Raw genomic sequence first — 25,783 nt, 5'->3', positions numbered from 1 at the left:
GAAGGCTCTGCACCCAGAGTGGTTCTGAGTCTTCCCTTTTGGAGCAGATGAAAGGTTTTTCTGAATGACTTTACCCCAGGACAGAGTGGAAAGTGGGGAGCTGTGCCTTCTGGCTGGTGGGCTAAGGCAGTGCTTGGGGAGGTGGAGGCCCAGGAACTGAGCCTGGAAGCTTGGTGCTTTAGAGCTGCCTGGAAGGGAGGGTGGTGTCTGAAGCTCCTTTCTCTCCTCAGTGCCTGGATGGGCCAGGACAAGGAGGGGGGCACTCTGGCCAGAGACCTCAAGGAGGGATTTGCAGGGTGTCCTTGCAAAACGGAAGGAAGCTCAGCTTAACTGGAACATGGAGGAGTCAAGAGGCCACAGAAGACTAGATTGGAAACGGAGCCTGAGCCTACACGGGGTGGGGGTCAGGCCATGGGGCGAGGGCCTGATAGGTAGAGATGGGGAGGGGAGGAGAGAGCATCCAGGTGTAAGGAACAGCATGAGCAAAAGCATGGAGGTGGGAAAGAAAGAACAGGCCATGCTCGAGGAACTTTGACTAAGCCATTGGGCAGCTCGCAGGGGCAAGGGCGGGGAAAGTTGTTCACGTGTAAGACATCATGATTTGGCTTCAGTGACCTCTGGGTGGTGCGTACCCCAGACTGACCTGGGGCAGGGTGGGCACCGGCCCTCGGAGGGATCGGAGCAGGTGCTGGGCCGGGAGTCTGAGGGGCATTTCAGCTGGGGCGTAGCGGTGTGCGTGGGGTGGGGGAGCAGGCCGGATTTCATATCCATCCCCGGCCCAGGGGCCCCTGGCCACAGCGATGCTTGCACGATATGACCGGGGACACTCTCCGTGGCTGAGGTCGGCCTCCAGCTGAGCAGGACCGCCAGGCAAAGGCGCCCTCGGAGACGGTCCGTCTTTTCCTCCCTGGGCCCTGCTCTCCTCAGCCTCCCAGAGGCTTCCAGACTCTTCCGTGCTTCTTCCCCGGGAGCCAAATTGTCCCCTGGTTTTTCTGCAGCCTGTTACCGTGGATTCTATATTAAGCCAGTGTGGTTTGTGATCCACTCCATTTTTATCTCGCGTCATGGAAATGTAGGGCTCCTCTTGCCACACCCCGGCTCAAGCTGTGTGTCCGCGCGTGGAAGAGGGCGGCTATCTGGGATGACCGGGCACAGCCGCGTGTGGCCGGGGGGGCCGCCACCGGTCAGTTACAGGCCTTTCAGCTGAGTCATGCTGCGCCTTGGAGGGAGCCCCAGAGAAGCAGGGATTCTGTGGCCTGGAGAGCAGGGCCGGCCCTCCCCTGAGCACTGACCGCTGGTGTGCCCCCAGGCCTTTGCAGATGGACCCTTGTGGCCTGGGTGTTGCTTCGTTTGTTTTTGTTTTATTGTCAAGTGGAACCTTTCAGTGTATAATGAAGGAAGCAGGTGCTAGAGGAAATTGTGGGCTTTTGTTAGGTAGGATTTTAAAAGATGTGATTAACCTTCACACTGGGGTCCTTGGAGGGCCTCCCCGAGGAATAGCCACCTCTCTCTGGCTAGCCTGGGCCTGTCTTTGGTGGAGCCTGGACAAGCCCTCCTCCTACTTGGACACACTGGCTTCTCTGATAGTGAGCTGGGATCGAATCCTCCCTAGACTTCTTCCTAGCTGAGTGACCCTGGGCTGGTCACTCAGTCTCTCCCAGCCTCAGTTTCCCCAGCTTGGCTTTGACGATCCCCTGGTCCTGGTGCGTGACTCACTCCCTGTGAGATGCCCCCCCTCCGCCTTCCTGCTTGCTCCTTCGTAACAAGAGCTTGGCGGGCTCCACACGTTCCAGAGTCCCATGATCTCGTGACTAGCTAGATTTAACGTCACAGGGACGGAAAGGCGTAGGGCCATAGATCATCATCCAGTCCAATGTCCTCATTTTGCAGGGGGACGGGGAGGTTCAGTGACTTGTCCGAGGTCATACAGACTGCAAACACAGCATCTTTCCTCCCCGACTCTGGCCTTTCTTGGTACCCCCTTGTTAGCGCAGAGCCTGGGGCACGTTTATTGGCTAACCGACTGTGGGACTGTGGACCCCGGGGGTACTCTTCTGTGCAGGCGGGGACGTGCTCCCCTCTTCTGTGGGCCCCTCCATCCGGCCTGGAAGCCTCTGCTGCGCTCCAGCCCCTCCCTTCCCCTCCCCCCCACAGCAGCTGCCTCCTCCCTCCCTTGGTCGTGACCCACGGGGGACGCCGGGGGGCCGATGTAGCAGCCACGGGTGTGGACTTTCTGTAATAGCCGAGAGCCTCTTTCATCATGCAGTCTCATGATGTGGGGAAGGTGTGCATAAACAGCAATCCTTATGGGCTCGAGCCCTTCACTGGCGGTGAGAAGGTGTCTCTGGAGACCTGGCTTTGGCATTGGTGGTAACGGGCTTGGTCTCTTGGCGTGTGTATCTCTGTGTCTGTGTGTGTGTGTGCGTGCATATGTGTATGTGCGTAGTATATGCACAGTACTTGTATGTGTGTGTACACGTGTGTGTGCGTGTGTGTGCACATGTATGTGGGGGTGGGTGGATGTTTGGGGGGGCTCCAGCTGGAGGGAAGGGATGAGGCCTGGGGTAGTGGAGGCTGCCTGCCATCAGTGCGATGTTTCCTGCATTGTGATGTCCGCAGTAACACCTGCTGAAGGACTGTTTGGTCTTTGCTCCCGGGGGCTATGGACCATGGTGGGGGGTGGGGGGGGGCTGGGGCTTCCTAGGAGATTTTTGGGGCCCTACTGTGGGCTCCTCTTCGGTTCATTTTGGGGCGAGAGGAAAGGGCGGGTCTTACAGTAGGACATTAGCAGCTCTCCCCATTACTGTCAGCGCCATCCTCCTCACCTCTGGTATCACTTGTGTTTCTGTCATGCTGTGGGGTTTGCAAAGCACTTCATAAACATAGTCCTTGTGAGGAAGGGGCTGTTATTATCACCCCCATTTTACAGATGAGTACATTGAGGCTCACAGAGCCTGACTTGCCCAAGGCCACACAGGTAGTGAGGAGGAAGTGCCCATGGTAGGATCTGAACCCAGTTTTTTCCTAACCCCTGAGCAAAGCTGCCTGTCTTCATGGCCTCTGGGGATGGAGGGGACTCTGATGATGAGTGCTGGCTCCTCTCTCCCTCCTCACTGAGGGCTTAAGATAACTTTGGGGTCCCCTAAGGAGAACCCTCAGGGAGGATCGGGGGTATACCTCATGTGGCTTCAGGTGGGGTGACAAGAGTGCCATCTGCTGGGGGAAGCCTGGGGCAGACCCCAGGAGGGACTCAGCAAAAAGAGAGGCTTTCACTGGGGGCAAAGCGGGGATTAAAAAGGGAGATGAGTGGAGGATCCTCTGGCCTTTGAGGAAGCCTCCCCAGTAAAATGGGTGTGGGTGGGTCCAAGGCTGTGGCCATTTCTCAGATGATAAGACTGAGGCAGATGATGCCCTGGAGCCCCTCAGACCCAGGCACCAGCCTCTCTTGGGCCACAAACTCCTTCAGGCTCTGTCCACCCGCGTGGCCTCGGCCATGGCTCCCCGAAGAGCCCCACGTTAGCCTGTGGTGATCTCCAGAAAGCCGTGGTCTGTGTGCTACCAGATGCCCTGGGCGCCGCTGGCCAGGCCGACTCGTGCTCTGGCCCCCCCAGGCTGTGGGCAGTCACGGTGGCCTTTGTCTCTGGTCGTCCCCTGACAAGAAGGTTCTTCTCTAGTCCGTCCAGGCGGACAGCTCCACTTTTCCTTGTCAGAGGGGTCAGGGCATTCCCCTGGAGGCCGACTGCAACGGGCGGAAATGAAAAGGGGGTGAAAGATGTTTCATGTGCTGAGATGGGACCTGGGTCTGAGGCCCTGCTCTGCCCCGTGTGACCTTGGGCCAGTCACCGCCTCCGGAGCCCCATCGGGGTCCTGTCCCCCACGCTGGGAGTGAGAGGTCTATGCCCGTGGGGTCTGTGTCGGCTGGTCTGAGGCCTCCTGGCCCGCGTTGCTTTCCTTTCTAGACTGGAGCTGGTTCTTCTGTCTGTGGGATGGGCCTTAGGGGAGCCCTGAGGCCCCAGGAAGTGGGATATGGCCTTCTGGGGCCTCAGCCTCCCAGCCCACTGCTCCTGGTACCGGGTCCTGTGTGAGGGCAGCAGACGCGGGGGACACGCTTCGTGTTTGAATGCCCTGGGCATACACACTGTCATTTCTTCCTCGTGAAAAACAGAACCCAAACCACGCTTTTCAGGCGGTGCCTCCACTTTTCAGGTTCAGTGACAGGAAGTGAGCTGCCTGTGGTTGCCCTGAGACAATCAGAGGCTCCTGGAAGGTGCCTGCTTAGCGCAGGGCCTGGCACACAGTCGGCGATGAATGAGAATGAGCGCTTGTTCCCTTCCCCCAATCCCGCCTTGCCTCAAGACAACCAAAGGAAACTGGCACCCGGCGGCCTCCTTGTTCCTTCTTCCCCATCTGTTCCCTGAGTGACCCTGGGGCGCGGTTTCTCTCCTGCCTCCTCCCTCAGGGAGACTGCCTGGTGCTGCAGCCCCCTGGGGACGGGATGCACCTGCCCTGACCGGGGACCCCATCTCTGTCGGCCTAGCCGGGAAGGAAGACATGGCCTGGAGGGGAGGGGGAGAGGGAAGGAGGGAGAGAAGGGGGTGGGGAGGAAAGGGGGATGGAAGAGGGGAAGAGAGACAGAGAGAGGAGACAGAGAGCGGGAGCACGAGTGCGAGGTAGAGCACAAAGAGCAGATGTGGCGCTACCTGCTTGCGGCCTCCCTGCATGGGCTGGTGGCCGTGTGGCCGAGAGTGAGCCGGACCAGGGGCCGCCGTCTCTCCAGTCTGCAGTGGAGGGCCCAGTAATCACAGGCAGCCAGGACGCCTGGTGACCCCTTAGGAGCGGGACTGCTGAATTGTTCTTCCAGCCACTCCCAGAAGGAGCGGGAAGGCGGCTCTTTGACACTGGCCGCCGTCACTGGCTGTTGCCACACACCATCCGCACGGGCTGGCCTCTTTTTCTGTCTCCTCTGCCCCTGGCATTTGTATGATTTAGCGATTTAAGGGAGGAGGTGTGCTATATTGTATAAAGTCCTGGGTTCAAGTCCTGGGCATCTGCTATGGCCGTGGCCAAATCAGGTAACAGAGGCTCACCTCTTGACCAGCCACCCCCTGCCCCTGGGGGAGGCATTGCTGCTGCTGTTCAGGGCCATTTTCCCCTCTGTTCTGCTCATTTCTTGGGGTGGGTTGTGCCTTATCTGTTGTACCCTGTGGACAGAGCTCTGGACTCAGGGTTTTTGGTTGGTTTTTGAGGGGATCCTTTGGCCTTTCTAGGTTTGGGGGAGGCGGGAGTGGGAGAGGCACATGACGAGGTTGTGTCCACCCCGTCAAACCTCTCTCTGACTTCTTGGGCCAGTGGCTGAGCAGCTGGGGACCCCAAGGTGCTTGGGGGCATTTTCCCTCCTGCAGAAAACTCCAGGGGTGGACACCTGAACCCAGGAGTGATGTGGAAACCACAGGGCCGAGGGCAAGAGGGACCAGCTTCCTTCCTGGGTGGGAGATTAAAAGGACAATGACATTGATCTCACACACACACACATATGCACATGCATGCACACCTGTGCACTCGCGCACACGTGCGCCTACACACGTGCACATTGGCACACACATGCACACAGGCACGCAGCGCAATGCACATATACGTGTATACACTCATATGCACACATGCACACACTCATACACAAACACGCAATACACATACACACATATGCACATGCACACACGTGCATGCACACGTACACATACATGCATATCCACGTGCGTACACACATGCATACGCATGCACGCACATGCGCACATGCACATATACATGCACACATACATTGCTGCACACATACACGTATACACATACACACGCATACATACACATATGCATACACATACACGCATATCCACATGCATACGCATACACACATGCGCACGCACATGTGCCCATACACACATACATGCACACATACATGCATACACACATATGCACACATACACACACGCATCCATATACACACATATGCACGTACATACACACATGCGTGCATTTATACACATACACACATTCACACGCATACACACACATCCATATGCACACATGCACACATACACATGCATGCACATACATACACATATACACACATGCGCATAGACACATACACATAGGCACATACACATACACGTGCACACATGTACACACATATATGCACGTGCCCACATGCACGCGCATGTATGCGTGTGCACATGCACACACATGTATGTACACAACACATGCATGCACACGTGCACATGCATACATGCACGCATACACACACGCACACACACATACACACATCTGCACAGACACGCGCGCGCTGAGGACTCTGACATTCCCAAGGCTTGCCTAGAACATGACCCAGCTCGGGCAGGAAGGAGACAGGGGGCCTCGTAGGAGGAGCCTCGATGAGGCTGACCAGGGGGTCTAGAAAGTGGGCTCCAGTTGTTTGGGGGTGGGCCCCCCAGCCCAGTCGTAGGGAAACTCTCTGTTTCAGATACTTTATTTCCTGATGGACTTTCGCGGGACCCTACCTGAAGAGTCCGTTTAACTTCTCCTGTGTTACAGTTGTGAATGACTTTCTGAATGATTGATTCTTAGAGCTGGGAAGGAGCTCAGAGGTCACTGAATCCAACCTTGTCACTTTACAAATGAGGAAACCGAGGCCCACAGAACCGTAGGACTGGAGGGTAGGTTTGGAGCCAGAAGGGGCCCCAGAGATCTTTGTTCAGTCATGTCTGACCCTTCCTGACCCCCCTTGGGGTTGTCTTGGCAGATACCGGAGTGGCTCGCCACTTCCTTCTTCAGCCCATTTTACAGAAGAGGAGCCTGAGGCAGACAGCGGGAAGTGACTTACCCAGGGTCACACAGCTCGAAACTGTCTGAGGCTGGATTTGAACTCAGGTCCTCCTGACTCCAGGCCCGGTGCTCTGTGTGTTCTAGACCTAGAGGTCATTGAGTCCAAACGTGTTATTTTACAGAGGAAGGACTTAGTCACACTGATAATAGGTGATAGGGCCAGGCCTCGAACCCCTCATCCACTGTCCCCACATGGGGGCTTAGAGCTCCCTGGGGGACAGTCCGGGCCGGAGCTGGAGTCCAGCAGGGCTGGCTTGGTCTGGGGGTGGGCGGGCCCCTCTGTTCTCCTTTTTGAGACCAGGCACCAGCACATCTGTGGTGCTACTGAGTCAGTGCCAGGCCACTGTCCTGTCCAGGCTCGGTTCTATGAGCAATGATTAAGTATTTGCTGTGTGCCAGGTGCTGAGGGTACACTAATCCTGCCCTCAAGGAGTTTCCTGTCTCCCGGGGGAAATCAGCTGAGACTCTCAGACACTCGTAAGTACAGAGAAAATCTAGAACCGGGAATACCAAGCATCCTCCCAGGGGCCGGGGCCTCGGGCCCAGGCTAGCTAGTGGATACAGCGCTGGGCCTCCCGACACTCCTTAGCTGTGACCTCGTTAACCGCTGCCTGTCTCAGTTTCCTCAGTGATGAAAGGAAGATAAACAGAAGCCCCTTCCTCCAGGGTGGGTGTGAGCATCCAGTAAGATTGTTTGTCCAGAGTGCTTAGCGCAGCGCCTGGCACATAGTAGGCGCTCTATAAATGCTCATTCCCTTCTCGTGGCCCCCCCATCCTGCCTCACCATGCCCAGCGATGTCATAGGTGTGGCTGGGTGCCCAGAACCCCAGAGAGTGACGTCGGCGGCTCTGTCTACGCAGATAACCCAGGCCGATAATCACATCCAGCCGGGGAGGAATGAAACCAGATGGTGAGGGGAGGGCGACACCCCAGGGGGACTTTGGGCTCTCCACATCCCCTCCCTCTGCGGGGAGAGTTGATGGGATTTTGTGGGGGGAGGGGTCAGTTATAAATATCTGGGGGAATGCGGGAGAGCCCCACCCAGAGTTGGGTGTGGCCCAAGAGCTCTTGGGAGGGTGGCTCATGAGGAGCAGTTGGCATTGCCTTGATGAGGGTTTCTAAGCTACTCCTGCTTGGCTTGGGCCCAGCGTGGGACCCAGGGGCCTTTGCTCTAGCTCAATCAGTTAGCGAGCACTTATTAAGCACCAGCTGTGTGCCGGCTACTCTGCTTGGTTGTTGGGGATGGATACAAAAGGCAAGCCAGGAGAACTTCCAAATGACGTAGCTCAGCCAGTCCACTGGTGTTTGCTAAATGCCCACTGTGTGCCAGGTCCCAGGCCCGGAGACAACCCATGGCCTTGAGAAGCTTCTGTTCTCTCAGGGAGAGGGCCCACGTATCCAGACTTTGCATATGACTGAGGCAGTCGGGAGGGGTCACTGATTCAGGGACAGGAGTTGGGAGGGAGTCCCAGCGTGGGCAGCAGCGGAGGGAGGCCGTGGGGCTGGCGGCCCTTGGAGCGAGCGCAGGTGAGAGTAGGGGGAGTACACAGAGCCGAGGCGGGGGCCCTGGCCACAGCGGCGGGCGCGCGAGGGGCGCGAGGTCTGTGCGGATCCCACTGTATGGGGAGGCCTCAAAGAAGGCCAGTTTTGCCCGGGTTGAAAGGGTGTGGGGTTATTTTAGCATTCATCACCGACCAAGCTGGGTTCCAATGAGCATTTTACATGCAACTTTAATTAGGTTATTTTGGCCTTTTTTTATTCTTCCTCACACAAAATAGCTAATTCATCGTGGGTGAATGGCGGCTCTGTACATGGCGAGTAAGGCCTTCTATAGCTGGTGAACTCCAGAAGGGCAGATCATCCCTCGTGTATGCGAAGGTCCCCTGGAAATGTCAAGCCCAGTGAATGGAATGTCCTTTTTTCCTATTTCATGAGAAATGTACTTGAGGAATGTCCCCCAAGCAGGGTGAGGTCACAGCCACTCACGCTGGGCCGGCAGCCCGTGATGGACGGCGGGGCTGCTCCCCGTCCTCTCCTGGAAGGCAGGTGGGCAGTGAGGCTGCTGAGGAAAAGGCTGCCAGCCTTGGGTGGGGGCGGGGTGAAAACCAGAAAGAGGAGAGTATCCAGAAGGAGAAGGTGACCGCCGGGGTCAGTGAGTGAGATCGTATCTGCGTGCTGCCTTCAGTGCTACAGGCCCTTTATTTGTTGAGCTGGTATATTCATTCATGTCTGAGGTATGAGATAAGGTTTTTGTTTTGTTTTGTTTTAAAATAGCTTAGTGAAAGAAAAGCATCATGTTGAACGTGGAAGAAGCTGGAATGTGTTCTGGATTATCGATAATCGTTGGGGACCCCTGAGCTCGAGCTTGTGCCCGGCGGTTCCCCAGGACTGGTCACTGGATCAGTGGTCCCCTCTGACATTCAGCACACAAAGTGAGGTGGGCAGAGGGGAGGGGCCAGGAAGGGGCTATCGAGGAAGCTTCAGCCTGCCGCCGACCACTTGTGAGCCCCCGTGTGCTCATCCTTGAGATGGGATTCCTTCATGGTCTGCGCTCTGACCCTCTGACCCGGGCCTGGGACTTTCTCTCTCCTGTCTGCTTTCAGATCGGCTGTGGTTGCTGCTGCTTCTCTCCTGGCCCCTCCCCGCCTTTCTTTCCTGCTCCTATTGTCCTTGTTACTCCCAGTGCTTTTCAGCTGATTTCTCTTACATGGGTCTGCTTTGGGAGATGTTTTCAGAACCTGACTCTGATTTCTAGAAGCCACTTCCGCATGTGTTATTGAGGGCAAGTGTGGACATTTTACTCTCCCTCCGTGTGTGCCAGCAGTCATAGACCTTAAGAGCCTGACAGGAACCTTGGAGATCCTGGGACTCAGAGGACTGGGGTCAGATTCTGCCTCAGTTTCTTCCTCTGTGAAGTGGGAGGAAGGTGGCCTGGATGGCCCTGCAAAGCCGTGAGCTGGTCATCATTGTAGACCAGCTGGTCCAGTCAGCAGCCCGCTGGGACAGGAGCCAGGCCTCCAACCCTGCGCTTGACCTCGCCCAGTTGGGATGGAGGAGGAAAGCAGAGATGGCTGCAATCCATCACAGCCCCCTGGCCATGACTTTGTAAAATGCTCCCAGGGTCTCATGTCTCCTCAAGCGGATGGTTTCTGGGAGTTATGGTAGCCCACCGTGGCTCACCCCGGGACAGCCTGGGGCCACCTCGGAGCCATCGCATTCCCAGGCTTTCTGCCCCAGGGCCTGCTGGGAACTTGGTTTGCTTTTGCGCAGAAGGTTTTAGTCGGGGTTAATGGTGTTGCCCCATTGCAAAGCTGATCCCAGCACGTGGGGATGTTCGAGGGAGGAAGGCCCAGGGATGGAGGTCCTGTCACTGCTTCCTCTTCAGTACCATCTGCCCAGCCTGGAAGCACGGGGGTGATGCCCTCAGACTCACAGATTCTTAGAGCCAGAGAGGCCTAGGGTTATCCAGTCTGCCCACAGCTGACCTAGCATGCACCCAGCCAGCCTTGCCTGAAGACTCCAGGGGGAGAAGTGTCAGAAGGAAGGGGGACTTTGAATACCAGACTAAGAAAGGGGAGGGTTTGCCCCTTGGGTTTTCCCAAATTTGTAAGTTGAGTCAGGCAGGAGGAAGGGTCTGGAGAAAGCCCGGGTCTTTTCTGAATCCCCAGCAGCCATGGTGTGGCAGCGAAGGCTGACAGATGACATTGGCTTTGTATGGTCCCTGATGGGAGCTAAGAAGGCCATGACTTCAGTAAGGACAGGTTACAAGAACATGGCAAACTTTGTTCGGGGGCTCTTTCCAAAACTCACCTGTTTAATTTCTATTGTATCTTATTTCTTAGGACTGAATTGAAATCATCTTGTGTTTCTCTCTCACACACACGCACACACACACACACACACATACACACACACACACATACACACACACACACACACACACACATATTTGCATTTTTTTTTTTACCTCAAAGGTGATTTTCTCCTCCCACGCTATTAACAGAGACACATTGCTGCTTGACAGTGACTCACTCAATTATGGCCTTCCTCCAAGCTGATTAAATCCCTTTAGGAAGAGCTTTGCCAGCCAGCAGAAGACTGACTGGTGTTTTCATAAGGGGAGAGGGGAGGAGGAAGAAGGGTCTTTGTTGACTCAGTTGTTTTCAAGCCTTAGAGACTGAGACCCTGTCCCTGCCCATTGGGGTGTTTTCTTATCTAGGGGAGAGGTTCAGTTCCCAAAGAACAGCTAGGAAAACTGGGTGCCCCTGAAATGTCCACGAGGGGTCTGAGCCTCTTGTAATCAATTTAGGCCCAGATCAGGTCAGATCAGGGCCTGCCTCCAGGTATGTCCTAAGAGCTCCAAGGGCCTCTCTTTCCATGTCAGGAGCCCGGGGCCAAGGCTGTCCAGGGAACATCTGTGCAAGTTTGTATTGGAACCCAGTCTTTCTAAGCCCGAGGCGCTTGTCTCCTGTGGACGTGGGAGCTTGCTAGGTGTCTGGGCATGTCAGCTGGATGAGGGTTGTTCTGCTTGGCCCAGAGCACAGAACTGAGTCCTGGGTGGTCGCTGTAAAGGGAAAGTTAGGGGGAGTTGTGTGTGAGGAAGGCCTTCGTGCAGGTGAGGGCTGACCCAGGGTGTCCTGGGTGAGCGCACCTGCTGCTAAGGAGTCAGCTCCAGAAGGTGATGGAGCACAGACCCCATGACAGGAGCATGGCAGGGCAATGTCCTGCATTTCTATGGAATGACTCCAGTGGCAGCTAGCTGTTCTCTAGGATCTGCTATGTGCCAGCACGGGGCTAAGGAAGGGCTTTTCTGGGAGCGGGGGGTTGATTTTCTCCCCATTTTACAGGTGAGGAAACTGTCTAACTCTTGCACTGTGGGCCGCTCTGGACAAGGGAAGGAGCTTAGCTTTCACAGGAGACCTGGCTTGTCTGAGAACAGAACTGGTCTCTGGCCAGTTTAGGGGTTTCTTTGAAAAGGGACCTGTTTGGGGACACGTGTGAAATGAAGCTGGGTGGGACAGTGGGTAGTGTTGAGCTTGCAGACACTTTGTGGTGTGAGGGGGCCGTAGCTGTGTGACAGCCTCTCTGTGCCTCAGTCTCCTCAGCTGTAAAATGGGGGCGATAATAATCACAGCACCTTCTCCAAAGGGTGAGTGTGAGGATAAAGTGAGATTGCCTAGGTGGAGCGCCTCGCCAACCTTCCAGTGCCCGCTGTTCTGGAAAAGCCCTGGCTGGTTACTGAGGATGCGCCAATTCAGCAGGTTATCTGCTAAGCTCCCCCCTCTAGGACAGGCCCCAAGAGTGCAAATCAAGCCAGTCCCGGCCCTGACTCCGAGCCACTCTTTTAGAAGGACCTGACCGGTCTGGATCCCACACACCTTTGGAAGCCCCAGGGTTTCAGGATCCAAGAGGTCCGTTCTTAGCACGGGCATTGCTTCACCTTTGCCCCTGGACCCTGCTCAAGTGTGGACCTTCCGTCATCCGATGTCAATAGGCAGTACGGCCAAGCGGGCTTCCCCGAGAGTTGCCCCCGGCCCTGTGAGGGATAGGACATATTCAGGGTCCCAACAAGTGGGCCTTAGGCCCGCATAGGAGCCCTTCCCTTGTTCTCACCTCTGCCTTCCTTATTCCAGAGCCAGTTCTCTCTCCCCTAGAGTAACTGCTTCTCACTCCCCTTATGTTGTAGAAGAATATCTGGGAGGGGGAAGGGACAGGACAGGACAGCTGCTGCCCATGCTTGGGAATTGGAGCTAATGATTTCCTGAACTCTTTGTGTTGTGTGGATGCCCAGGCAGGACTGAAAGAGAAAGCTTCAGCCACGTAGGTTGGAGAGGTCAATGTCTTATTGATAGACAAAAGTGACTAAATTTGATCAATTCAGTCAAACATTGATTTATCAAGCACCTCCTCTGGGTGAGACCCAAGCTCTGCTCCATTGGGGGGTTGCCAACAAACAGCTGCCTTTTGGGGACAGTGATCTTGGATCTTTAGTCCTTTCCCTAATTTTAGGAAAGAAAATTATTTCTGTGGTGACAGAGGACAGATTTTCTTTCAGTTCCCAAGAGGGATGGTAGCATGTGCACATATGTGTGCGTGTGCGCCTGTGTATATGTGGAGAGGTTCTGGTGAAGTGGGGGAGGTGGAGTGTGGCTGGGTTGTGGTGAAGGGAAGTTCTTTCTTCAGAGCATTCCTGGGAATCAGGCATGGGGGGTGGGGGGGCTCATCAGGTGCCATCTTTATGGTCTTTCCTCCCATGCACTGAAGGGTGCAATCTCTTGAATTGTGCAGGGCCACTGTGGACGTGAAAGGCTCCTTTGTTCTGTGGACTCTCCGGAGGAATTCTAGGTGTTTAGAAGGTGGTTATTTCCAGTGGAGCTGGGCCAAGGCTCTTACAGAGTTTGCCCTGCTCATTGACTTGTGTTTTGAGTTTCAGTTGTTTTGGTTGGAAGTGTCCTCTCAGCATTGGGAGAAGGAAGGATTTGGACCGTCCGAGGCCTGGCTGGGCCACCCCTCCTGTGGCCTGAGTGGGAGCCATTGGTGCTGAAAGGCTGATGGAGCATATCGTTGTCTCCCATACCTGCCTCCCGCTGGCGTCATTAGCTGCTAATTGGACCACGAGCATGGCCAACAGCGTCTGCTCTTGTCCCTTTACACGGTTCCATCCACTTCTTGCTGTTTGTAGAATTTAAACATTCAGTATTGGTCAGATGTCACCATCGGGGGTGTTCGAAGGGATTGGGGGGGCAGAGGCTGCCTCAAGCCAGCAGCAAGCATTCGTTAGCAGCCAGTGTGCTCTATCCGGGGGTACAGAGAAATAGAAGAGAGACAGACAGCCCCTGACCTCCCAGTGCTGACATTTTAATGGAGGATGGACAGATAGGTCAAGCATTTATTAAGTGTTTACTGTGTTCCAGGTACTGTCCTAACAGCTCAGGATGCAGGCTTTGGGGAGCAAACGAGAAGACGGTTGCTTCTGTCTAGGTGTTTACTTTTAATGTGGGGCACAGTGGGGTGAGGAGGTAGAAAAGAAGTCACGGTAGTGAGACAAGCACAGAGACAAGGGAGAACGGCTGGGGAAAGGCAAATCCAATGCAGCATGTAGGAGCTTAAAAGATGAAGCCGTTGGGCCAGCCCGCCCTTGAACAAGGGCATCTCTGAGATGGTCAGAATTGTAGTGGCTGGGAGTCCCCTTCCTGTCGTTGTTAGGCAGACATTGTTCCCAACCTCAAGCCTCAGTGTGCCTCTCTGTGACACGCATCCCTTGCTCCTGGCAGAACAAGGTAGATTTCTCTGCCAGACGGCCCTCATGGGCCTCCCCGCCGGGTCACACTGTTGATAAAGTCCACGGCACCATCCCGAGGGGTTCCTCTTGATGGGAACCCCAGTGTGCACTCAGTCAGTGTTTGCCGAGCTGGCGTCTGTTGGCAAAGGAGACTTTGTTATCAGTTTCCTGAGTTACTAGCTCTGGCCTTCTTCTTCGGTCCTAAACATGACTTGGCTGGCAGAGTTGGTGGTTTTCAGCTGAGCCTTCCAGTCCTGAGATGGGCTCCTGCAAAACCCAGTAGAAGCCTTCTGCAGCCCCCTGCAAGAGAACGCATAATCGATGTTCCTGGATGCCGGGCTGGTGAATCCCGTCGTGAGAATCCAGCGAAGAATGCTCTTGCTGTTGCCGGCTTCTTCACTTTTGGATGTGGGCTCGTCTTCCAGCTCCCTGGGCTAATTAAAATGCCATTACGGTACATGGGACGCTGCCGTACGGTCCGGGGAGACTTCCAAAAATAGCTTCTTGAGTGCAGACGAATTAGGGAGGAAGCGTGCATGGAGTGTGTTTGTCATAAGTTTGAGGGGAAATTCTACATCAGTGCCCTTCGTAATTGCTTTCTGCCTTGTAAATGTTTTAGCTCTCTCCCACCCTCTGTACCCCCAGTCTTATAAACTTCCAGCAAGGAGGCAGATAAATAATACATTTATGGTAATTACCCTTCTCGTTAGTAATTTCATTTTAACTCACTCTGGTGTAAAGTGTCTGAGGAATAGCATAGGCAACATGGCTCAAGAAATTTCTGTGGGCCTGCCTGTCGACAGGTGTTCATGCTAAGTGTCACAGATGGTTCACTTTCCCTATTTATACCCCACCATCCAGCCGTTTCCAGTCCCATGCGCTGCGGCTCCATCTTGGAGCTAGAGGGCCCAGGCATCTGGACGGCCTTGGCCAGAAGCTCTTGTCTCACAACTCCTGATCTTGGGAGTTGAAAGGATCCTCCGAGGGTAGTCGGTGCCCCTGGGCCAGAGCGGCTCTCGAGGGGTCATCGCCAGCCTTTACTTTCCAGTTGGGAAAACACCACTACTTCCAAGGGCCACCCATTCGACGTATGGATGGCCCTCACCGTTAGGAAGCTCTTCTCTAAACTTGGTTGTCTGAAACTCGCGCCTCCAAGTTCTGCCCTTTGGGACCAGACAGAACGAGCCTGGTCTTCTTCTGTCCTTGAGCCCTTCCAAGGCTCACCACCCGCCTCTGTGACATGGAGATGAAGAGGGAGAGTCCCCACCCACGGGGACAGCCTGGGCAAATGCGGGTGAAGAAGGCGGCACTGGGGAGAACACACAGCTCATGAAGGAGGGGAGAACCTGACGGCTTTACACGCCACCCGGTGAATCTGTGTTTTATCTGAGAAGCAATTCCTGAGTCGGGGGGTGACGGGTTAAGACGTGTGCTTTGGGGCCTTTGGGGAGAGGGGAAGAACATCCTGAGATGGCTGAGGCAGGAGGGCCTCAGGTCCTTCCCCAGACCACTAGGAGAAAGAAGCCGGTGGGAGCGGTCTTGAAGAGGCAGCCAGCGCTGCTCAGGACAGAGATGGAAGGCTGAGGGAAGCCTCCAAGGTGACCCCGTGCTGAGGTTGCACACCCGCGTGACTCGGAAGGACATCGGCACCTTGAATAGATGGACAGCAAGCTTGGAGGGAGCCGCAGTGAATCCCACGGCATACGGGTGGAGCTTGAGATGTTGATGGGACATCCAGCCGGCAGGCAGAGGGACATGGCACCGGAGGTCCGCAGAGGTCAGGGCTGAAGGTGGAGATGTGGGAGGGAGCTATCCTGATGGGGCTCTCGAGAGGACCCGCAGCACAGATGATGGAGAATCTTGGGAAGAGCCCTTTCGGTGGAGTGGTGAACTGGCCGGGTGGGGTGGCCTGGGCAGGAAGCAAGGGCTCTGCTAAACTCGGGACTCAGTTCATGATGGTTTTTGATTGGCTAGACTTAATGAAGAGAGCAATGGAGAAAACTTGACAATTGTGCCCTCCATCCATTTCCCCACAGCACTTGCCAGTGCACACATGCACACACAGCCTCTCGTGGCCTCGAGGCCTTTAGAATCCAGGGTGCTTTCCTGTCAGGTACGTCCTTTTTAGAGACCAAACAACAAACAAACAAAGGAATTCTCCAAATCACTCTTCATAGTCGTCTTTGTTTTCTTTTATTGCTTCAGACATTTTCAGTATCTTTTCCCTTGGTGCAATGCCTTCACTGATGTGCTAATGCCTGGGGCACACAGGTTAAGTGACTCACCCAGGATGGGTTACGGGGCGGGGAGCTTCTCTCATTCCACCAATCAGCACCTACTGTGTGTTAGATCTTGAGCTAGCCAGTGCGTACCCGCATGTGTGTATAAGTAGATAAAACATATGAAGTCATGTTGAGGAGAGTAGGGCACCCTGCCTGCCAGGCGCTCAGGAAAGAACTTTCCTTCTTGGCTTTGCTCAGAGGGCCTTGTGGGATTCGTGGTCTCCTGTGAGAAGCATCACGGAAGCCCAGCTTGAGAGCTGGCAGGAGCCCGGTGGAGGTCACAAGTCCAGCCCCGTATGTTAGAGATGAGGAAATGGAAGCTCTGGAGGTGGTGGCTTGCCCAAGGTCCCACCGCTGGGAGGTGTCTAAAGCCCTCTCCCCATCCAGAGTCTCCCACCATCTCAACCGTGTCCTTTTTGGATTCCTTGGATGGTGCCAGAATCATTTCTGAAAGGTGAAGGACCTGCCCTTACCCTCCGACCTGGGGCAGTGGCCAAGTTGAGGGTGGAACTGATTTGAATGAAAATGAACTGAGAGAGAGGTGGGCACCTGAGGAGGGTGGCGGAGGTGGCAGTGCTCTGCTCTCTGTGCTCGGCGGCGAGACCTGGCTCTGGCAGTTCCTGCCCAGTGCTGAAAGCAGAGGTGGCGTCTGGCGGCTTCCGCCCGTCCTCTGTGGCTGCCTCTCCCGGGGCGACCTCCGTGAGTGGTCCTTCTCAGCAGCTCCCCTCCCCCAGGTCATTAATAGATGGGTGGTGTGGTCTGATATTTTAAATATGAATGATTCATTTACTGAAGAGCCTTTGGCTTTTGGAATGAAGCCCAGAGGATCCATGCACTGCTGCTGCTGCTGCTGCTGCTGCTGCTGCTACAGCTGCCGTCTGACACCCAGGTGAGCTGAGCCTGGCCCTGCTGAGAGAAAACTGACCCCGGAGGCCTGGAGTCTCGCGTCCTGAGACATGCTCCCAACGTGAAGGGAGCCGGAGAAAGGACTGTGCCGGTTTCCTCGTGGTACAGATGAGGAAACCGAGGCCTGGAGAGGAGGAGTGGCCTGCTTGGGGTCGTGGGGGCCGCTCAGCCAGCTTCCCTCAGCAGCGTTGGCTGTGGCTTGGGGACACAGGAGTTTGTTACCCAGATGGAGCCTGCACTGGTGAAGTGTGCGCTCCTTTCAGCCATCTGGGGTGCCTAGACACTGCGGAGCAGGCGCCCTCCTGTCCACGGTCACTCCAGGAGCGGGTGGGCGCACCCGGGGCCAGCGTGATGTCTGCCACCTTTTCCCCCCGTGATTCCCTGGGATGTTCTTGGCTTGATGGCTGGGAGGGCCACCGACATCTTTATGGAGGGGCGTGCCTGGCGATATCTGGAGCGTCTGCTGTAAGCTCAAGGTCATCCTTGGTGGGCGCATTTCTCCATTTTCAACGGCTTCCACGGGCACCTTCATCAAAATACCTCCAAGGGACTTTGCGGGAACAAAACAGACAAAACTGCAGAATTTGAGGTGTGGCCAAAGAGGGTCCCGTCCACCTTGTCCTGCTCCCTCGTGGATGGGAGAGGCAGGAGGCGGGTTGGCCTTCCCCCCCACCCCCCAGCAGCTGGGGCTAAGCCAGCCCTTTGCCACCTTTCCCGAGCCGGATGAGTGGCTTTCACACCCGAGCTTGCCTCGATCCAGCTGACCGCGGGCTGGATTCTGCTCTGCCGGGTCCGACAGCCTCCCAGCCAGAGGGCCTTGACCTGAGTCGTCTGTCTGAGCTCAGTCACGGGCGCAGGGCCTGATGGAGCCACACGTGGGGAAGCTGGGAATAAAGCGCTTCCTTCTGTGATCCCAGCACACGCTCCGTTGGCCAGGGGCCTTCAAGGTGTGAGTCATGGTGAGCCAGAGCAGTGCGGCTCCAGGCCCGGCTGAGGCCTTCCATAGCCAGCGCGCGGTCAGTCCAGATTGATGGTGGGGCTCTCTTCAAGGCCTTGGGCTGGACTCCTCCAGTCTGGCTCAATAACTCGATCTCCCTCGGAAAAACTGATTTCCGTGTTGGAGCGGGCTCGGGGCTGCCAGCTGTTTGAAGCAGATGGGGCCAGCCCCGGGGACAGGCTGATGCAGCCTGAGGATCCTTTGGGGCCCCAGTGCCTTTTGCAGTTGGAGGTTGGGCGTTGGCCTGCAGCATCTCAGCCAGCCTGATCAGGTGGCATTCCCTTCTCTGGGGACGAGAGAAGGGTCGTGGCATGGTGGAAGGAGACAAGGATTCTCAGTCAGACCTCGGGGTGAAGCCTGGCCCTGACACTCACTCCCCTGTCACCTCCCAGCATCTCCTTTTCTCACTCCTCTTTATAAGTGGGGTTGGCCTGGAGGACCTGAGGGGCGTGACCTTGGGCAGGTCACTTCTCTGGGTCTCTTGTTTCCTTATTTATGAAATGAGGCGATCGGCTCAGATGAGCCCTGGCTCTTGTCATCTTTGATTTGTTTTGACAATAGCTCTTCTTTCCATCCTTGTGTCCCCAGGCTGAGTTTGTCCTTTGGCAGCTTCATGACTTCCTCTTGCTCCCCATCGTCAAGTGTCTGAGGCAGGATTTGAACTGAGGTCCTCCTGACTCCAGAGCCGGTGCCCTATCCATTGTGCCACCTAGCTGCCCGCTCCGTCTTCAGTCTTGAATCCTGTCACTCCTGTTCTGTGGGCTTAATACGCATCACTGCTAACCTTTATCAGATGGGGACCAGGGCATAGCCCATTCCCAAAATGCCTTGGGCTGATCCCCCTAGAAGGGGCTGTCCGAGGGACTAAAAGTTGGTGGAACCTTCAGGTGGTCAGAGGCCTTCTTGGTAAGGGATAATGCTTGAGTGTAATAGAATGAAAGCCTAATGATGATGGTCGTAACTCTCTTCCTGATTTGGCCTTCTGTCTCTGTGCCTTTTCCCAGGCTGACCCCCGAAGTACGACTCGGACACCTCCCCTACATGAGCTCTCTCCTGATTTCCCCCATATGCTAGTCTCCTCACCCCAATTACTTTGTATTTACTTTGTAAAAATAATTGTACTTTATTTGAACAATCACTTAAAATATTTTTTGTTCTAAATTCTACCCCCTCCTTGAGAATCCTTGAGAAGATAGGCAATTTGATATCAGTTACACATATTTCCATATTAGCCATGTTGCAAAAGAAAGCACAAACAAAATAAAACAATAAAAATTAAAAAAACAGTATGCTATCAGTTCAGTCTGAATGCAGAGCATATTATTTTCACTTTTTTTGTTTTTGTTTTTTGTTTTTTTTTTCTTTTTGTTCTGTTTCTTCTTTCACAACATGACTAATGAGGAAATACGTTTTGCACGATTGCATACGTGTAACCTGTATCAGATTGCTTGCTGTCTTGGGGAGGAGTGAGGGGAGAGAGGGAGGGAGAAAAATTTGAAACTCAAAATCCTTCAAAAAATGAATGTTGAAAAATTGTCTTTACCTGTAATTGGAAAAAAATAAAATGCTATTTAAATTTAGAACAAGAAAGGGAAAAAAGATACAAGTTGGAAGAAAAGAAATAAACAGACTCCATCAGTTCTTTTTCTGGAGACAGATAGCATTTTTCATAATTGTCTTGGACCGTTGTATTGCTGAGAATAACTGGGTCATCCACAGTTGATCATTGTTACAATGTTGCTGTTACTGTGTACACCGTTGTCCTGGTTCTGCTCCCTTCACTTTGCATCAGTTCACATAAGTCTTTCCAGGTTTGTCTGAGGGCACCCTGATCCTCATTTCCTATAACACGCTAGTACTACCATCATGTGCCACGCCTTGTTCAGCCAATCTCCGGTTGATGAGCGTCTCCTCGATTTCCAGTTCTTTGCCACCACAAGAAGAGCTGCTGTCAGTGTTTTTCTCCTTTTCTTTTTTCTTTGATCTCTGGAAAACAGACCTAGTAGTGAGATCGCTGGATCAGAGGGCATCCACAGTTTTGTGTCTACATGTATTTGTGTGTGCGCGTGTGTGTGCAACGCCTCTCTCCTCCTTCCTCATCCCCTTTTCCTGTTACGGACTATGGAATGTCATTTGTCCTTCTAGTCAAGTCATTTCTGTGTCTGCTTTGATTCCAGTGCCTGACGGGCAGTGGGTGCTTAATTAACGCGTGTCTACTTGCTGCTGACCGGCCCAGCCTCCTCACTGTTGTAGACGTCTGTCGCAATCTTGAGTGGGATTCATCCGTCTGGGTTTTCCTCTTCTGGTTGCTGTGGCCTGTGCTCAAAGCCCTGAGATGCCGAGGACTCGGCTGGATTTCTTCTGCGTTTCTTCCTTTGCTGCAGTCACCGTTTCTCTGCTGGGCGACTCTTCTGGTTCTCCGTAGGGATCGTCAGATCATCTGCACAAGGCGGTGGTCTCCGTGCCCACTCGTCTGCCTCCGTTTGTTCCCTCGACGTATCTTTCTTTCTTTCTTTCTTTTTTTTTTGACTAGGCAATGGGGTTAAGTGACTTGCCCAGGGTCACACAGCTAGTTAGTGTTACATGTCTGAGGCCAGATTTGAACTCAGGTCCTTCTGAATCCAGGGCCAGTGCTCTATCCGCTGCGCCACCTAGCTGCCCCTCGATGTATCTTTCTTGTCTCGTCAGTACTGTGAGCTCCTCTAGCCCTGTGTTGAGCAATGGCAGTGGTGATCGTGGACATCCTTTCTTTATCCCTGGTCTGATTGGAAGGGCCTCCACCCTTTCTCTGTTACACACCACGTTGGCTCTGGGCTTTGGTTGGGTGATCCTCAGTCCTGTCCGGCTCTTTGTGACCCTGGGGACCATTGCATGCCAATACTGTCTATGAGGTTTGCTTGGCAAAGATACAGGCTGAGTTGCCATTTCCTTCTTCTGATGGATAGAGGCCACAAGGGTGAAGTGACTTGCCCAGGGTCACACAGCCAATAAGTGTCTGACACCACATTTGAACTCAGGTCTTCCTGACCCCGGGCCTAGGGCTCTGTGCACAATGGCGCCCCCAGCTGCCTACTTTAGAGAGATGTCCCTTACTCTATTGAGGAAAGGTCCATTTATTCTTATGCTTTCTCGGGTTTTTATTGCTGACCTGAATTGTTAGAGCTCTTTCTACCTGGGAAGTCGTGAGTCTGCTCCTGAATCTCTGTACTTTGTGTTTCCTTATTTAGCAATATGTTTTTGTGCTCCTCCGTGAAGTTCAGGCTCCCTGTGGATGGGGCGGTGACGTTGTTTCTCTGTCCTTGGTCCTTGACGGATGTCCAATGTCGTGGTCGAATTCCACCACATGGAATTTCCTAGGGGAAAACTCTCTGAGGATGCACGCGGACAGTGACTTGGAGCTCACTGTCTTTTTGGGCGCTGGCTCTCCAGGGATGGGCTGCAGGGGTGCGAAGAACATTTCAGCACGTCGAGGGTTAACTGCAAAGGTGTCTGGCCTGGGCCCTGCCAGAAGTCCTGAGGCTCTTCCCCCTCAGCGCCAGCACCGTCCTTTCAGCTTTCCGCCATGAATGAATGACTCAGGGCCCCTGGTAAGCATGGCCCGGCTGCCCTGGCTGGGAACCCAAGGTTTCCGCCAGGCCCGTCTACCCCCAACTAGGTGGCCGCAGACGGGCCTGGTTCTCGTGTTTGTTACAGATGAGCAGAGATGGCCCAGCGATTGTGTGCTGTGCTCAGTGCTCCCAGGAAAGTCCCTGAGTTATTGTCCTTGGACAGGGGGAAGAGAAAGAAGCAGGCCTCGACAGAAAAGGGGAGCGAGGCGCAGGTGGCGGAAACGAATGGGAGGCGCCCCGTTTCAGTGATGTCAGGATACTGCTTTCTGGATCTTTGCACTGAAAAGATTCTAGAGCTGGATCCTAAGAGGTGGACTGCTGTTAGCCTGCAAACCCCTTCGTGCTGCTCAGGACCAGCAGGGATTATGCCATCCAGCCCACAGGCATTTATTAAGCACCTTCTGTGAACCGTGCATTGTGTTGGCTCAGAGGATTGTAGGACAGAAAATGCGGGAAGGCCCGCTGTCTGGGAGCCTCCCCAGCAGAGAGGCTGTCTGAGAATACAGCACAATAACTCACTCACAAGGCTTTATAATTTGCACATCTGTTTTCTCATGGCAGTTGCCCATGTCTGCCTCTCATTTTGCAGATGAGTCTCAGAGAAATGATGTGATGCCCAGGGTCACACAGTCAATATGGGCCTGCGGCAGGATTTGAACTCGGCTCCTCGGGACTCCAGGCCCAGCTGTATCTGCTGGGCCCTTGGGCAGGTCTGGGCAAATGTTCCCACAGCAGCACATTGCTACAGGAGGATGGATTCTCTTCCACATTTACCAGCGTGCCTCTGGGCAGTTTCCCAGGGGCTGCTGGGAGGCTGTCCTGCTTCATTCCGGGTCACCAGGGAGGTGTCACCAAGGTCCTGCAGGGGTGTCAGGCCCCACCTGCCCACTGTATAGACAGATGTCCACCGGCAAAGAGACTGTGCTCCAACTAATGGGGAGCAGTGAAAATGTCGGGGGGCTCAAGTAAGATGATGCCTGAGAAGCATTTGGCAGGCAAACTTGAAAACGTGCCTCACATGCCAAGGACCTTTATTTGCGGAGTTCGGGTCCTTGGAGGGAAGGGAGATGCCCACGTGGTAGAGGGGTGGTCGGGCCTTTGAGACCGTGCCTTTCCCAAGGCTGCTTGGCTGGGACCCTTCTGGGACTGGGTCAGCTTGTCTGGGAGCAGCCAGGATATGCCCAGAATGCGAGCCTCACTGCCCACGATGGTCAGTGCTCGGGAGGGCTTGGGGAGAAGCAGAAAAGCACGAGCAGCTCCAACTGCTGGCCCCCTCTGATGGGCCCGTGGCGTGGTCAGAGACGCTCTCTTGGGTGGAGGTCATCTCCTTAGCGACAGTCTCAGAGGCATCTCTGAGGCCTCTGGTCTAATCCCAACCTGAATGGGGCGTCCACTCTAATCCAAAATGGATCTAGTCTGCAGAGCCCCTAAAGCGCCCAGTCGTCCCACATGTGCTTGAAGACCTCCGTTGGTGTGATCTTGGAGGGGCTGGTGATACGCCTGTCTGTCTGTGCGAGGCTGGGAGTGGGTCTGTGTTTCTCGGAAGCCTCGAGGCCAGTCCCAGCTAACGTGGCAGTCCTCTGGAATCCCCCTGAGCCTCTCTGCGGGCCCGTCTCCTCCCCACGTTGGCCGCACGGACACACCCCAGTTTCCTCATTTGTCTGGTTTTTTAAGAGCGCGTGGTGTTGTCACTGGACATGTTGTGAAATGGGGCGAGGGGGAATGTCCGCTCTGGTTTTTGGTGCCTGGTCACAGACCCTTTTTGCACAGGGGAGGTGGTTCACAGGACAGGAGGTTTAGAGCGCAAAGGCTCCACGGGCCGTCTAGGTCGGTCCCTTCATATTACAGACAAGGAAGCCGAGGGCCAGGGAGGTCTCCGTAAACCGTAAGCGGCAGAGCCAGTCCATCATTCTTTCTTTTGTGTCGGTCACAGCTGGGCAGCCTGACAGCCCTAACCAGGCCGCGTGGATCAGTGGTTACTGAGCTGGCCGCTTCTGACATTACTAGCTGGGTGGCCGTGGCTGGCTCCCTTTACCTCTTGGGACCCCAGTCGGGTGGGGGGGCTCTCCACACTTGGAAGTCCCTGCTGCAGGGTAGCGCCTCCCAGGTCTGCTCAAGCCCCACAAGCCTGCCCATCCCCGCCCCCTCCCCGGCCAGCCATCAAGGTACCTGGCCGCCTCAGCCTCCCTTGGAATTGGGCAGAGGCTTGCTTCTGTGGGATTTGATTGAACCTCTCGTTAGCAGTGGGAAGTGTATGAACCTCGGTGGCTTATAATGACACTATCCTTTTTTTCCTTCCTTTTCTCCAGATGGACTTTCTGGCCGAGACCAGCCGGTCGAACTGCTGAACCCAGCGAGAGTGAACCACATGCCTAGTTCAGGTGAGTGAGAAGCAGCCTCAAATCGAGCCCCCTACCCCGCCCTGCCCCGCGCCAACCAGAATGGGAGCCGTCTGTGAGGTTCTTGGGGCGGGTGCTCAGACCTGTGTGGCCGGGGCAGTCAGGGCAGGCACTGGTATGTGTGTGTCGGGGTAGGGGCAGGGTTGTGCATTTTTTCATCTTCTTGTCCTTGAGTGAAGAGACTTGTGCTTGGGAAGATAATGCTCTGAGGAGACAGGCATATGATAACCCTGACCAGGAGGACTCTGGCTTATAGGGCTGAAGACCCCAAGATTTTCCAACTTCCTCATTTTACTGAGGAGGAAACTGAGTCCTAGAAAGGTGCAGCGACATCTTTAGGAAGCAGCGCAGCCCCCGGAATGGGCCCAGCTCCCCTGACCTTGAATCCAGAGCTCTTCCCATTAGACTGAAGGGCTTCTGGGGCCTGATGCGTTCTAAAAGCGTTTTCTCTCTCCTCCTCCCCTGTCATCCCCCCAATGAAAAGAATAGACGAGGAGACTTGGGTTTGCACATTTCCCTGGTTGAGTCTTGGCTGAGAAAGTTAGACTGGCTGCCCCCCCAGGGAAGGGAAGGTGTCTTTAATGCTCTTGTCACTGTGGCCGTGTGATCTGAGCAGAAAACATAGGCCTCCGGTGTGCTTGGCATTTGTATGTGTGAATTGTGTGTATGTATGTGTGTGCATGCATGTGTGTGCACGTGTGCATTGTGTGTGTGCAGGTGTGTGTGCACATGTGTGCATTGTGTGTGTGCTCGCATGTGTGCTTTGTGCGCATGTGCATTGTGTGTATGTATACGCGTGTGATGTGTACATTGTGTGTGTGCACGTGTGCATTGTGTGTATGTATGTGTGTGCACGTGTATGCATTGTGTGCGTGCGCGCATGTGTGCTTTGTGTGTATGTGCATTGTATGCGTACGTGTGTGATGTGTACATTGTGTGTGCGTGTGTGTGCATTGTGTGTATGTGTATGCGTGTGATGTGTACATTGTGTGTGCGCATGTGTTCATTGTGTGTATGTATGTGTGTGCATGCATGCGTGTGCATTGTGTGTGTGCAGGTGTGCATGCGTGTGTGTGCATTATGTGTGTGCATGCTCATGTGTGCTTTGTGTGTATGTGCATTGTGTGTATGTGTGTGTACGCGTGTGATGTGTACATTGTGTGTGTGTGCGCGTGTGTGTATGCATGCGTGTGTAAGTCTGCTGTCCTTGCCTCCAGCGTGGGCACTGTGTGAGGCCGATGCCACCATGATTGCCAGTGAAGGAAGAAGCTGACTAGGTGTGTGGGCCACTGGGAGGGTCTGTGTTTCGGGTTGTTGGCGTACTTGCTCGTGCTCTGGGGTCAGAGTGTGTCATCTCCTTGACCAGGCCCCAGGCTCCAGCATCTGCCTCAGCTGAGGCTTTGTGGATTTTCTTCCTGAGCATCATTTCAGCAGTT

The 25,783-nt window shown here is 54.6% G+C and overlaps 1 protein-coding gene across 1 annotated transcript in view; it reads left to right on the top strand.

Annotated features, from left to right (window-relative positions):
- Positions 1-25,783, top strand: part of LOC114054146 (histone deacetylase 4) — a 253,940-nt gene that overhangs the window by 117,348 nt on the left and 110,809 nt on the right. Inside the window, exon 3 of the mRNA XM_027877293.1 lies at positions 24,258-24,329. Within this exon, the coding sequence (XP_027733094.1) occupies positions 24,258-24,329 (72 nt within the window). The remainder of the gene's footprint in view (positions 1-24,257; positions 24,330-25,783) is intronic.

The sequence above is a fragment of the Vombatus ursinus genome, unplaced genomic scaffold (assembly GCF_900497805.2).
Source record: "Vombatus ursinus unplaced genomic scaffold, bare-nosed wombat genome assembly UNPS02004259.1, whole genome shotgun sequence".
Taxonomy (NCBI): Eukaryota; Metazoa; Chordata; class Mammalia; order Diprotodontia; family Vombatidae; genus Vombatus; species Vombatus ursinus.
Note: the sequence above shows the minus strand (reverse complement) of the source record. Positions and strands in the feature narration are given on the sequence as shown.